This window comes from Thermobia domestica, chromosome 5 (assembly GCF_964235325.1).
Source record: "Thermobia domestica chromosome 5, izTheDome1.hap1.1, whole genome shotgun sequence".
Lineage (NCBI taxonomy): Eukaryota > Metazoa > Arthropoda > Insecta > Zygentoma > Lepismatidae > Thermobia > Thermobia domestica.
In genome coordinates this window covers 62,252,429-62,267,869 of record NC_137458.1, presented here as the reverse complement: position 1 = coordinate 62,267,869, position 15,441 = coordinate 62,252,429, and the positions used below count along the sequence as shown (strand labels likewise).

At 36.4% G+C, this 15,441-nt stretch overlaps 1 protein-coding gene across 1 annotated transcript; it reads left to right on the top strand.

The window, feature by feature from the left end:
- Positions 1-14,701: 14,701 nt before the first annotated feature.
- Positions 14,702-15,055, top strand: LOC145685109 (protein GVQW3-like). Its single transcript, XM_081757455.1, has one exon. The coding sequence runs from the start codon at positions 14,702-14,704 to the stop codon at positions 15,053-15,055; it is 354 nt and encodes a 117-aa protein (XP_081613581.1).
- Positions 15,056-15,441: the final 386 nt, after the last annotated feature.

Genomic DNA, 15,441 nt, shown 5'->3' with positions numbered 1-15,441 from the left:
TTACTTACCTAGTTTCTACTTTTTATTTTTTTTAAATTGTAATTATGGTTTCCTATTCTTATTTAATGGTTTATTATATTATTTATTATCATGTATTAATACATTTATTAGTTAGGTTACTATTTATCCTTTTTTCCCTATTGTTATTCCACATGAGTGTTTAATGATATTGTTTAATTAATTTTATATTTCTTTATTAATTATTTGAATTGTTATATTATTTAGTTAAGTTTTATTTAATAATGTGTTGCTTCATCTTCTTTCTTCGGTTTTCACCGTATGACAATGGATCCTCTCCCGTATGCTCTATGGTTATTTATCAAACTGCACTCCTCTTCACTTTTCACAACAAAACAGATCATTATGGTTTTTTACTGTATGATTGGTTCTCTCATGTGGTCACGGAACACATTTACACTAACATTTCACTTCACTAATAACTTCCACTCTAATATGACCTAAATTTCATGGTTATTCATGAAGTATTCTGTGAGTGTTCTCAGTTTTGTGTCCATGCCATATCACAGTCCTGTATGTGCTGACTTGAGGTCCAGGACCCACTCAGAGCATTTAGTGTGGATCCTGGTCCGTTGTGTCCTTCCGCTCGCATACCCAGGCTGGGACCGTCATTTCGGCCGTGATCGACTGAAGCGGTCACTAAGTTCACTATCTCTGAGACACTCCTCTTCACTTATCGTCCATAACGCAATGAGGTACACCCAAAAACCCCAAAAACCGAAAACCCGGAAACCACGAACACAAAAGCACACATGCGACGCACTTCAAGACAGATTATGGAGTCTTAAATGAATATTTATTTACTTATTCTTTTGCTTCTCTTGACGTATAACTGAAATGTATTAGCTAGTGGCAGATCTAGCCTGTGGCCGGGGGGCCTAGCCCCTTCAGTTTTTTTTTTTTTTTTTTTTTGAGTGACAGGAACAACTTAAGCTATTATTTAGTTTCTAGATCTCCCACCACTGGTATTAGCGTGGAACATTTTAGGAACATATTGATTTGATGATGATCATATAATCTGGTAATGATGTCTCTTGTTTGTTTTAGTGTTTATTTTATATGTAATAAGTTTCACTTTCATTTTTCATGTTTTATTTTCTGTATTGTTATGTATGGCGGTAACTCTTTAACGTGCCTAACTGTATGTCATTTTTATTTTCGTCGTAAAAAAAAAAAGATCCGACTGTAAAGAAAAATGTAAATGGTTGAGTGGAAGAAAAGGTTATGCCTTAACTCCGTCATTTTAAATAAGAAATAAATAAATAAATAAATGATTCAGTAACCTAAAGCTTTTTTATGAGAAATTGAATGCGAAGTTTTTTTCAAATTTTGGGATAGTAAAATAGACGTAATTAATCTTATGTAATTCGCATATGTTCCAACTTTAGATTGCAGATTGCCGGCGAGAGACCTTGATACTTGAACGCACTATGGTGTTCACGTTAACCTGTAGTTCCGCATCTCGTTTAACCTCGGTAGTGAAAAGAAACTCTATACTCCAACCAAATTGCAACTTTAGGTCACGAAATCAGTTTGTTTAAAGATGGTCATTTGCTTCATTTATGTAATAAAATACTTTCCGTTACTTAATGACACGATTTCAGCGTCTATGATTTCATATTCACACATGTTACCTAAAAGTCAGTTTCCACTTTGAAGTATAAAACATTTTTTCTGTTATACACTGTGTAACACAATATCGAAGAAAATAATTAATCTAAGAGAATTTCACATGAATTATCGTGTTTCTGCAAGATTGAGTTTATTATGTAGTAGCATCAAATACCCGCTTCGCAGGGTTAAATTAAGAAGAATAGTACTTTAATAAGTCACTTTTTAATATTACTAACGCGTTCCTCGATATCGGTCATTTTCGATGATCGTTATATATCCCCTCTCCTCCCCATGTTGCGGCTCAAGGCATCGGAAATGTCATTGTTCATCTCAGCGACGCCGAAAAGTATGAATCCGACACTGCTATTGGTCATTTTGATTATATACATACATATTAGGGATGGCCAAAATTTTCCGGAATCCGTATTCCGGAAATTTTGTTTTCCGGAATCGGAAAATTTACTTTCCGGAATTCGGAAAAATTCCGGAATTCGGAAAAATTCCGGAATTCGGAAAAATTCCGGAATTCAGAAAAATTCCGGAATTCAGAAAAAATCCGGAATTCGGAAAAATTCCGCATTTCGGAAAAAACCCGGAATTTAGAAAAAATCGGAATTTTTCCGATTTTACTTTCCGGATTCCGGAAAGTAAAAATTCTGGAATTATCCATCCTTAGCTAATAGCTGTTAAAAGAGAAACACAATAATGAATAGGCTATATATACTGTATTAATTTCTTGTAGTTGGATATGTCTTTATCATTTACGTAGGCAATTGCTACTGCAGTTATTTACTACTTTATGAGAAAGGTCTTATTTTCACACACAAAAAAGTCGCCGGTATGTCTCAAACATTATCGCGTTCCCACCTGCAGCTGCTCCAAAGCACTGCAAACTACTTTTTAACCAGGCGAAAGGCAGTGAAGGAAAATAAATCTCAACAAATATTCTAATAACATTCGCTTATTGTCAACATACCTACAGTGAGCGCAGAAAGTGTTCGTACACCGTGCATACTTTATATTGAAAACAGCTAGCATGAGAACGGGAAGTGGAAAATATATATATAACCAGAGTTAAGACTACACATTCATACATTTTATTTCTATATACAAGAGAAAGGCCAAACAAACACAATCACTGTTTTGTTCAGAAGAAAAGAGAGAATTCCTTATTTGTAAACGCAAAAAGTCACCGTACACTTATGCTTGAATTAATGCTTATAAAGTATATTACGTTATTTAATATTTTGTGGGATTACCCTGTGCGTTAATGATTGTCTGTAGTCTTCGTGGCATTGATTTCACCTGTAGTAGTTCGTAGTTCTGTAGCTTCGGGACTGATTATGTCCCATTCTTCTTGAATAGCTTTTCTTAGGCCTTCTTTAGTAGACAAGCTGTGCCTTCTGATTCTTGTCTCCAGAACAGATCATAGATGTTCTATGGGGTTCATGTCTGGGGATTGGGGAGGTGTGCGAAGCTGTTTCAAGGTATTATAGAGTCAGGGGCGGATCCAGAGGGGGCGATCGGGGCGATCGCCCCCCCACAAGAGGAAACTCTTATTTTATATATAAATAAACCCATCCATAACAAGTTTGGAGCTCTTAAAAGTAGCAGTATTACCGCCGACCGCCCCCCCCCAGAAGTCCGTCCTGGATCCGCCCCTGGCAAACCTTGCAGACAGGCCTCGTTCAACAGTACAAACAATAATTGCGATGTATAATGTTTCTATCACTGTGCGAAACCATAAAAAAATAATAAAATAATAATAATAATAAAAAAAGAACTGGAAGACCAAGAGTGTTGAGTGAACAAGTTAAACGTTACATTATTAGGGAAAGAAAAAAGGTTCCAAAAAGTAGTGCTGTGCAATTGGCAACGGATCTGGAAACACGCAGTGTTAAAGTATCAGCCAGTACAGTGCGGAATATTTGCAGGGTATCATGGTCGGATAGCCAGGATAATGTTCTGGGTGAACAAGACAAATCGTATAAAGAGACTAAAGTTTGAAAAAGAGTATAAAGATAAGGGATCAGGCTTCTTTCTGGAATAGGGTCATATTTTCGGGCGAAAGTAAATTTAACTTTATCGAGTCCAATGGGAGGCGTATGGTATGGCGCAAGGTGAATACAGAGATGAATCCTCAAAATCTCGTCCCTAAAGTAAGACACGGAGGAGGGTCCGTGCTCGTCTGGGGTTGTATGAGGCCTCAGGAGTGGGTCGTCTCCACCTTATCGATGGAGTGATGATCCACAAAGTGTATATTAACATATTAAAGGAATATCTCCATACTAGTGCGCAGAAGACAGTTCTTGAAAACAATTTATTGTTCAGCAAGACAACGACTCCAAACATACAGCGGAAAATACTCGATTGTGGCTACTCTATACAGGGGCGGATCCAGGACGGACTTCTGGGGAAGGGGCGGTCGGCAGTAATACTGCTACTTTTAAGAGCTCCAAACTTGTTATGGATGGGTTTATTTATATATAAAATAAGAAAGTTTCCTCTTGTGGGGGGGGGGCGATGGTCCCGATCGCCCCCCTCTGGATCTGCCCTTGAGGTTTGCTATCTTTCTCAAAGACTTACCCTTCTTATGCACTTTAATAATTACTTTTCTTGTCTCCTCATTTGTTTCTGTTCGGTTGCTTCCCATTTCGACAGCCCACCGTGCAGTTTTTTCACTCCTATTCACAACTAAACTCATTCTGCTATACAGAGGTGTATACTCAGGTGAATACTAGTGAACCCCAGTTGTGGTATCTTTGTTTCGTATTCGTACGTCAGGTGTACGATCACTTTTTGCGTCTACTCTATACATTTTCTACGGAATTTATTTACTTTCTGACCATTAAACTTGTCTTTGTGATTCTTTATTGATATATTCATAAAGCTTAGTTTTCATTATTCATATTGTGTGTGTTATTACACTTCTTAAATTTTCTGTTTCTTTTTCGCAGGCATTCTCGTTTCAATAGCATAGGTGTACGAACACTTTCTGCGCTCACTGAATGTACAGTAAATACAAATTTATAATTTTTGACTTTACGAAGTATACAATGTAATTGTTCAATAATTAACATAAGCAGGCATTCATTAATTTATATTAATATAATAGTTAACAAAACTAATAAGCGGGTGATTGATGACTCAGTGGTAGAGTTTTCATCTATGGTATTCTAACCCAGGACATGTGGGTTTTCGATGACTAATTTTGTGTTCGAAAATTTTCCCGGTGGTATTCTTGGTTCCCTTTCATATATTTGTTCCATCATCACTCATTAACGAATTTAGTTTATCAAAACTCTATAGCCATATATTCATTCTGTCCGTCAGTGAAACAAACAGTCTCAAGAACTATCTGATGGATTACCAATCAATTTTGGCCATGATGTACAGAGTCAATAGTTAAGAATCGAGTTCCCTGATGAATGTAATATTCAAACCGGAAGCGGTACAAATCAACCATTTCCGGTTTTAACGTTAATCATTATATAGTAAATATGGTAATAGATAGCGAGAAGCGGTTTGCAGTAATCGACATATATAACATTCATGTAGATAGAATGTTACCCAGTTTGTGCATCTGCTGAAAATAATGAGCTTAGGTATTTAGAGAGCATTTTCCGCTTTAGAAAATGTGTGCTTGGTAAAGAATGTAGAGAATTAGCTGAGTCAGGCACGTAGCTAGAATATGGTAATAGGAAGGGGGGGGGTCTGTCACGAAATACTGTGGTTATTTACCAGGGGCTCAATCATTCTAAACTATTTTATTGGCAACATATATTGGTTCGTTTAGCCAAGATTTCTAATGGGGGCATGATATGAAATACTGTGGTTACACACCAGAGGCTCTATCAATCTAAATATTTTACTGACAACGTACCCATATTGATTGGTTAGGACAATAAAATGAGGATATATTAGTAAGTATTTTAATAAGAAGCTATGAAGAAATCTCGAGTAAAAGAATATAAAAAAAGTATTGAAAAAGATATCGTCTTCCGAGGTCATTCGAACGGTGTCGAGAATTTTGCGTCTGGGAAATTTGCGCCCTACCTCAAGAACAGGGAAAATTGCGCCTGCGATGTACCTCCACCGGGAAGTTTGAGCCCTGCGAAATAAAAGAACCTACTGGAGCTTACGCATTTCCTCGGAGGGGCTGACATTACAGCATAAACAATCCTCCCCCCACAACCATGCCATTTGTGATTTATTTTCATTGTGGCTATATAAGGGGAGAATAAACTTCAATATAAGCCAAAAGAACACAACGGATCAACGCAATCACTGCTTCTTCCAGAGATGATTTTGGGGGAACACTGGCCTCCCCAGAGCTCTCAGAGTGCCCCCTCGGAGGAGACCAAAATAATACGTCTATAATATAATAATAAATAGAATAGTACCAGCAGTGACCCCCCTCCGGAATACTAAATGTGCCCCCCGGAACATTTTTCCTGAAAGAACGACTGAACGCAATAGTGTGTTTGAAGTGTAATTCCAGCAAGTAAACACACTGTACATAGTTTTCTTGATAATATTACTGAACTGATTTTACATTCACTTTACATTTTCTTTTCTATATTGTGTGTCCTGAAAAGCCAAACAACTCGCAAGGATTGTGAACAGAGATATCTGGGTAGAGCCAAACAGCCTTTTGTAGATTAAATTATACTCTTTGATTATATTAATAAATAATTATATATCAGTCATTTATACGTTTATTGTAAATTTTGTAGTGTAATGAAAAATTGTATTTGTATGGATTGCCCTTTAGTGAACTAAAATTGTATTTTTTTCATTTGTTCGGAATATTATAACGGATGGAGTAACTCACTGAGACAAGCCTAGTTCAAGTGCGAGTGGAAGTTACTTTACACAATACAATAATAATGTAACGGGATATGAAGGCCTGTCCACCAGCCTTCCCGAGAATTCATCTATTCTTTGGAAATGCTGCAGTCATCGCCCTTGGGAGTTCGTCGCCTGGCAGATGTCAACAACATCAGACCACGTCGCCCGATATCAGCTTCAGTCATTAAAATTGAAAACTGTTTGCTTACTACAAGGAAGCTCCTTGTATGTATCTTGTACAATAAACAGTGGTAGCAACCTTCAGAACCTTAACCTTTAACAGTCTCATCCGCGTTTGATATTTTCCGTACTTCTGGTTTGATCAGCTGCTTTCTCAATAAGTTTGTTTCCACTGGACTCTCATAGTCATGCCTTATTGTCGTTCAATGGACGCTCCGAACATTTACCCAGGGTCTGTGACACAACTAGGAAGCATCTCTACAGAGTAAGTATGTGTCGTCAGGAAAAAGTTCTTTCCTTCCTGCTTTGGTACAAGAAATTCTCGACGACGTTTGCATCCCGGAACGGACTTTGGAGAAGTCACGCTGTGTCATCGATAGGAGTGCAGGTGCACTCGAATTGTGTCTATCTGGGGTAATGAACGGGGCCATGACTGCGTGGAAATTTCGATCTTTTCTTCCGCATGACGTCAGAGAGACAGTCGGAACAAATAGACTTGAGAAAGCTTGATCTTGGTCAGTTTTAGCCCGGTCATTTGGCTTGGTCATTGTTGCGGGTCGACTTGCTGAGAGGAGACCAGTCGATGGTAACTTAACCGCAGTACTACTTCACCGAAGGTCCACTTGGCTTACCGAAGAACTTCAGACCATCCTCAGAAGGACCAGACACCGGCCTGCTCATCTTGTTAGTGTGGGTGAGACTGAATCTTAGTTGCTATTCCCTTGCTCTACCATCTATCCCTTCGCGCACCTTAAGCTACCATTCTCTAATTTGAAACCGTTCTTTTATTTGTTATATATTTGCTCTACCATTGCCCAGTTGCTTTAGCCCTCTCGAGCTACGCAACCCCCCATTCTTCACTTTGTGTTACAATAAGTTGAATTGTAGGGCGCTAACATCCCAGTGCAAATATATAGCCGGCGCATTTTCCCCTCTTTTTGGGGTAGGGCGCAAACATCCCAGTGCAAATATATTGCGAGCGCATTTTTTCCTATTTTTGTGGTAGGGCGCAAATTTCCCGGGCGCAAAATTCTCGCATTCAAGGAAAATATAATGTCCGTGAAGTTGACAAGTCACTTATGTCAGACTCCAATTTCGACTTTAAACGTCGCTAGTGCTACGTTAGTGTTCGATAGTGACGCAAATCGTTAGTACTCCAACTGCATGCCAACACGCCCACTTCTAAGAATCATCTCAAAAATGCAACCATTAGAGCAAGTAAGTGCTCATTGGTGCCATTAACATTAACGTTAAAGCCTCCATCGTACGGCCCTTTGAGTAATAATAACACCACGTTTTTTGCTAGTCTCAATGCATCCCTATATTCTCGCGAACATTCTGACGTGCCCAAGTTAGTTACTTTTTTTGGGGGGGGACTATTGTTTATCTGTTATTGTTTATTGTTTATTGCTAGTCTGGAGAGTAGTCCTTACATTAATATGCCATTGTCCTTGATAATCATTGCGTATTTACAAGCAATTTGTTATTACTGTTAGAAGATATCAAAAAACAACAGATAAAATCTACTACTTAACGGTTCATATTTTTCTTTTACAGTACATAAACGATTAATAATAATAATAATAAGACTATTCCAGCATAAAAGTTATCAATTGCATCACACTGGCAACAAGCGACGCATATTTTAACTTCATAAAAAACAGGGTTGATATGTTTAAAACAAAATGTTTAAAACAAGTGTTTAAAACATGTTTAAAACGAGGGCTGTTGTTTTATTCGGTTTGTTTTAAACGTTTTAAACAAATTGTTTTAAACGTGTTTTTTTTTCGATGCTGGTTGGACATGTTTAAAACAACTAAAATATCAGATTGAAGAAGCTAATTTAATTTTCTAACAAACAACCCATCCTCCGCAGGGTTTGTGCATGGAGTAAATTACAAGCAGAGTTATATTCTTATTATAACAGCAATTACTGAACGAAATTCTGCACATCAGTGTGCTTATAACTAAACCAACAGAAGTTCAAGTGAAGTATTTGAACATTTCATGAGATATACACCATTGAAAAGCTTATAGACCACAAATTCCAACGAGATAATATGCGTGAAATTCCCGCCGTATTCGTAGAAAAAGAACAGACATAAAAAATCATTAAAAATATGAAAATATTGACTTTGCGGGGCCCTGGCAACCCTTGCAGTTACCTGCGCTGACAAAATGATGCTAATGTGTAGGCCACATACTTGTGACAATAATATAAGAAATCGTAGCCATTGCTGCCATTGCGTAATGAATTCGTTTTATATAGGAAATATTTAAATTGATGAAAAAAAAAACTTCATCCTCCCTCTCTCGGCCGTACATACGTACCCCGTATATACATAAAATGCAAGTGACGGAAAGCTTTATCTCTCAAAAATACTTTGGTACCAAATCACCTTTCTAGCTTAATTAAGGACTGAGCTATTGATGTTTGTTGTAAAAATAAATGTAATTTACGTCAAAAGACTGAAACTCCAAAAATTGGCTAACTTTATCCCCTCCCTGCTCCCCATAATAAGCAAGAAGTAAAAATCAGGGTTGGCAAAAACCATGGTTTTTATTGAAAAAACAAAAAACCGTTTTTTTTTGTTTGTTTAAACCAGGTTCTTTTGGTTTAAATAATTTGCTCTATATATTCATATCATATATGGACAGAAATAAGTTTGTTTCGCCTTGATGTTATTATGCAACTACCGGGTTATGCTGGAAGGGATCACATAAGCTTAAAGCGGAATAAAAATCGTTTCTCGAGTTACATCCGATAGAAATTGTCCTCCATTTGAACTCGGAACCAGGACTAATTGGCCACAAATGCGATATGTCTGCTGACTCACTCACGAAGGAATCCTGATAAAAATACGTTGTACTGATCTTTACATGCTTCTTAATATAACTGTCAAGAGTCATTTCAGAAGGACAAAAAGATAAACAGTTGCACAAGTGAAACCATTATACAGAATTACATATGGACAATTTCAAAGTACTACGGAGTACAGAAGAACTAATTTAGTTCGAGTTAGTTAACAGCAACTTTTATTGGTCCAAATTAAAGAAATACGACGACTTAATTTGCATATTAGTAAGAAAAGTGAATAAAGATACGAATTATTTGAGTCCACTTTGGCTCAGACTCATTTATACATAAATAAATACCAAAGAGACTTCTCATTTTACTAAATGTCTCTCGTGGGGTCTGAACCCCCTCCCCCCCACACAAAAAGTACGGCATTTCGATGTATTTTATCAACAGTAAACATTGAAACGAAACAATATTTAGAATTTTTCTTTGATTGCAATTAAATAAAAACAATAATAACAACTACAAAAAAATCACAAAACAAACATTTATAAACTTTATATATATATATATATATATGTATATATATATATATATATATATATATATATATATATATATATATATATATATATATATATATATATATATATAAAGTTGCTTATGCAGTATAATCTTTTTGAGTAATTAATGGGGAATTTAGGTCTGAATATAATACGAATAATATACGGGAGTGAAACGTGATAACCCACAAACGTGTGTTCATCAAGATTTTACAAACACTTACACTTAGGAACATTTTTCGTTTTTTGGTTTAAACCAGCCAACCCTGGTACAAATACACGATATTACCATGTAGTAACCTACTTCATTGCTTCATGTAACAATTTTTATGAATCTATCCCCCAAGAGGGGGAACGGCCCCCAAAAAACTGTTGAAAACAAAAAAACAAAAAAAACACGATATTTACCCTCCTCCCACATACATAAAATGCGCACCAGGAAAGTTGCATCTTTGAGGAATAAATTAGTACCAAAACCATCTTCCAGCCTTAATTTGAGGTTTAAGACTGAGCCATTGAGGTTTAAAGCCCTGACACAGCAGTTGTGTCAATGGGAGTTTAAAGATGAAGAATGCAGACGACCAGTAGAACGTAACACAAACACTAAACTACATGTTCTGTGAACGGAGATCGGGAAAATCCCGATTTTTTCTCCGGAATTGAACATTTGGGCGGATCGAGATTAGGGAAGTTCCCGAAATTTGATCTAGCGGTTGAATATAGATGGCAAGCAGTACCTAAGAGTGTAAAAATGTAATATATATGCTTATGTAGATTATTGTTTTAAACAAAATAAACGTTTTAAACATGTTTTTTTCTTGTTTAAAACAAAGTACATTGTTTTAAACGTTAAAAACGTTTTAAACAAAAAAAACATGTTTTAAACATAAAAAACGTTTTTTATGATTTTTTTTAAAAAAAACATGTTTTTTTTCAACCCTGATAAAAAATCGTTTCTCACGATTTTCTGGAAAACTACGTATGATAACATCTTCATTATGTCAAGTTGTTTATCTCAGTGTGATATATGTCTTACCTCTGGACAATATCACAGTAAAACAAAAATTAAATAGGAGTACATCGTACTTTTGGACTACATCTCATTAACCATGGGAAGATTGAGTAGTGTATACTTTAGGATGTAAGTTTCAGCTTAACTTGTATCATACATTCTTAGGATTACAAAAAGGAAATTTGTTCGTTTGCATTTGAACAAAATTCTTAGAATTACAAAAAGAAAAAATAATTTTTCCGAAATCCGGAATTTTTCAGAATTTCGGATTTTTTCCGAAATCCGGAATTTTTCCGAATTCCGGATTTTTTCCGAAAACCGGATTTTTTCCGAAATCCGGAATTTTTCCGAATTCCGGAATTTTTCCGAATTCCGGATTTTTTCTGAATTCCGGAATTTTTCCGAATTCCGGATTTTTTCTGAATTCCGGATTTTTTCCGAAATCCGGAATTTTTCCGAAATCCGGAATTTTTCCGAAATCCGGAATTTTTCCGAATTCCGGAATTTTTACGAAATCCGGAATTTTTCCGAATTCCGGAATTTTTCTGAATTCCGGTTTTTTTCCGAAATCCGGAATTTTTCCAAAATCCGGAATTTTTCCGAATTCCGGAATTTTCCGATTTTACTTTCCGGATTCCGGAAAGTAAAAATTCCGGAATTGGCCATCCCTAATACATACATATATATATATATATATCCCTTCCCTCCCACAATTTTTGAGGGGCTGAATTTGAATTTAAATGGCATCAGAAGTGTCACTGTTCATCTTAGCGACCTGAAAAACTATAGATTCGATACTGATATCGGTCATCTTCGATCATTTGTGAATGTCTTTCCCTTCTTTTAAGTTAATTGTCAAAGTGATATTACAAAAATCATCTTATGTTCGAACTTCATTTAGGTTGAAAATTTGAGCGAGATCAGTTGGGTGGTTCAAGAGTTTTATTTATGTTTATATATCTGTCCCCTTCTCTACCCCAACCCTAAGGTCTACCGTCAAGTGATATGATAAAAACCACCCCAGGTCCGAACTATATCCATATTGAAAATTTATGTGGATGTCGTTGAAGGTTTGTCCGTTAGTGCGTTACGATTCAGCAGTGATTTTTACAGTCGTCCACAAATTTTACTTTGAGCTTCTTTCCACAAATGACGACACAGTATTTCAAATTCACACTTCAACCATCTGTTTGACAGAATCTGAGGCTACATTACGCCAAAGCAGGACGTGTCACTGGTGACTCGTGTAGTACATGGAGGCTAGTAATGTCAAAAATCTGTACCCAAAACCAAAATACCCAAAACGCACAGAGGTAATACAGTACAATGCATACAATGGCACCGCACAGAATCGATATATCGCACTAGCCACCGATGACTCGTAACGCAGCCTCCACTACTTAATAATGTAAAGTCTATGACGGATTTCTATACTATAAGGATCAAATGTTGAGATTCGAGAGCTCTTTAGATTTCACTCGAGAGATAAAAGGAAATGGAATTTATTTTGAGGTTCCTAAAGACATATGAAAAAATTCTCTCTTTATGTTACCGGTTTCGCTCTGACAACTACCGACAAGTCTACAGACAGAAATGGGCGGAACGACAGTCATTCTACAAGACATATTCATAGCTTAGTTTGAGGGTTCTAATTACCTAAAACATTTTTTAAATGGAATAAGCTTCTTTCTTTAATTTCTTAAAAAAATAAAATTTATAGTTTACCATTCTATAAACAAGCGTTTCTCAACCTTTCGTTTCCTTTGGGCACACCAAAGTACTTTCAAACTTTCACGAACCCCTGCATGTGATTTTATCCTAGACGCAAAAAAGCAAATACATAAAAAATATTTTTATTATATAAAGACTATGAGACACAAATCTCAGAAGCAAATTACCTAAGACTCTTAAATAGAAACATATTAACATAGAAAAGAAACTTATGATTCTTAAGCAGGAATCCGAGAAAGAAATACTACCATCAAAAATATAAGAAGACATCAAAGTTAGAAGTAGTGAGATTTTTCTCCCTGGCGATTTTTGGAAAACATATCTATGCGTGGACGAACTCTTGACAGACACACTCTCACGTCCAGTGTTTCTTTGCAAAGCTGCGAAAGCTTTTTAGCTTTGAACTTCGAATACACTGAGAAAAAAAGGACTAGGATTTCTGTGTGGATACATCGTATTTACGTGGGAGTGCTCCTTAAGTAATGTAATTTCATGTATAAAAGTACAGCAGGTGGGAACACCATGCCAAGTCTGGAGTTCGGCGTCGAACTAGACTCGCTGTGATTGGATAATTTTATTCACATGATTGATTTCGTGTTAAAAACTATTACTCTCGTAAGGTAGGGAGTCACAGATTTAGAAAGAACCAAGAGGGGACACTCGTAGGAAGGCGGTAACAACATTATATACGTAAGTTACCACCGTCGGAATGGGTATGGCGTTAATTCTAGATTTGAAATGGTGGTCCCACAGTACAAAATTTTCGCTGGACGGTGGTGTAGATCGTACTACTGATGAAACAACATTACTTAATGTGGTGACGCGCGTAACCTGGTAAAAACAGCATTTATATGCCGACTGTATTATGCATTTTTCTCCGTGTAGAAATGTGAAATCAAGTTGATTGGCGACAGTTTTTTTATTTTCTTCTAAAGATATTTTTTTGCGAAAGATCTTAGAAGATAAAAATAACGCGACACATCTGACATGTATTCCCGATGCACCAATGTGTCGCGACCAAGCGGTTGAGAAACACTGCTTTAGACTAAAGGAGACAGATCATTAATGGAAGTGTATGATTGTGTAAGTAAATTTTTAGTGCTCGTCCACCGGGAATATGAAACCGAATTTGATTTTATATAACTTATATTTTTTTTGGAGGTGTATATTATACGTATGCAGTGATTTAGTTGGATCCTGAGGCTCACCTTACAAATTTAGCGGTCTTCATATGGACTTAGAATGTGTTACAACATTGCCCAACAAAAATTTAAGAAACAGCTAAACAACTGTGTATATATACATGAAATTTATTTATTTATTGCTTTCAATTGAGACACTATGTTCAGCATTTACAATGAAGTAGGTTGACGCAAAATAACTTCTAAAAGCTACATGAAGTACAATGGAAAAAAATAACGAAATATGATAGTAACAAAATATAAACTTCCAGAGGCTACTATATACTGTATAGGCAGTAAATATTATATTTAAAATGAAACATAATATCGGGATTTAGCTCCATCTGTAAAGAGGAATACAAAACAATTTCACCCAAAGCTTGTCAAAAACAAATAACAATAAATTTTGTAATTGATGAAAACACATAATGAAATAAAACGTGCCCTACAGGAACTGAGTCAGACAAACAAATTTCGAGTGGAAAAGAACAAACAAACAAGCAAAAAAGAAATAATATATGGGTTTCAAAAGCTATAATACAGTGTTGTGTATATAAACATTATTTGGAAAATCCTGTGGTGTATAAACACTTTATAAAAGGAGAGATCAACGTTCGTTCCATGTGTTATTGGTATAGTGTATAGGAGGATACTGTTTGTTTAATAGTATGTAATGGCTAATGTCTCTGTGTGTTGGATGTAGTAATGTTGTTGATACCTGTTTCCGTTTTGCAGGTATTGCGAGTGAAAGATGGCGTTCAAGATCCCCAAACCGTCCAAACAGGACCAGCGTGCCGTCATCCAGTTTCTGAGTGCCGAAAGTTGTCAACCAGCTGAAGTGTTCCGGCGTATGAAAGACGTGTATGGTGATGCATATGTCTCCAAAACAACAGTGGTGAACTGGGCCAGAATGTTTCGGAAGGGGCGTGAACAAACCACTGATTATCCCCGTCCTGGTCAAGTTCATGTTGCTGAAACAGAAGACACGTGCGCAAAGCTGAATGCGGCTATAACTGCGGATAGACGCATTAGTATTCAATCCATAGCGAACGGGTTAAACATGAGTTATGGTACTCGTCAGAAAATCGTGAAATATCTGACATAGTAGATCTGACACTACTGTGACACGTTAGTGACACAGTAGGACAAGTGTCTCAACGCTCATGGTGACTTCTTCTGAACAATAGTTTTTACTGCACGCTAACTATAGACGCCTCTAGATAGTGTACAAGTTTCCGCTCGAAAAAAAAATATTTCATGAATTATGACCACTGAACGGGTTTCAGTTGATTGCTTATTAGGTATAGTGCACAAAATAGTCCCGAAACCATTTACTGACATCGTATTTTAGATCATTTTACAGAAAGTATACAATAAACAGACAAAAATGAGGTGAAATTATATCTTTCAGTTCAGCAGTATAGGCATAAAGACTACGTGTGTCATCTTTAGGAAATGACAACATCTGTTAGTTAACACTGTATTTTGTTA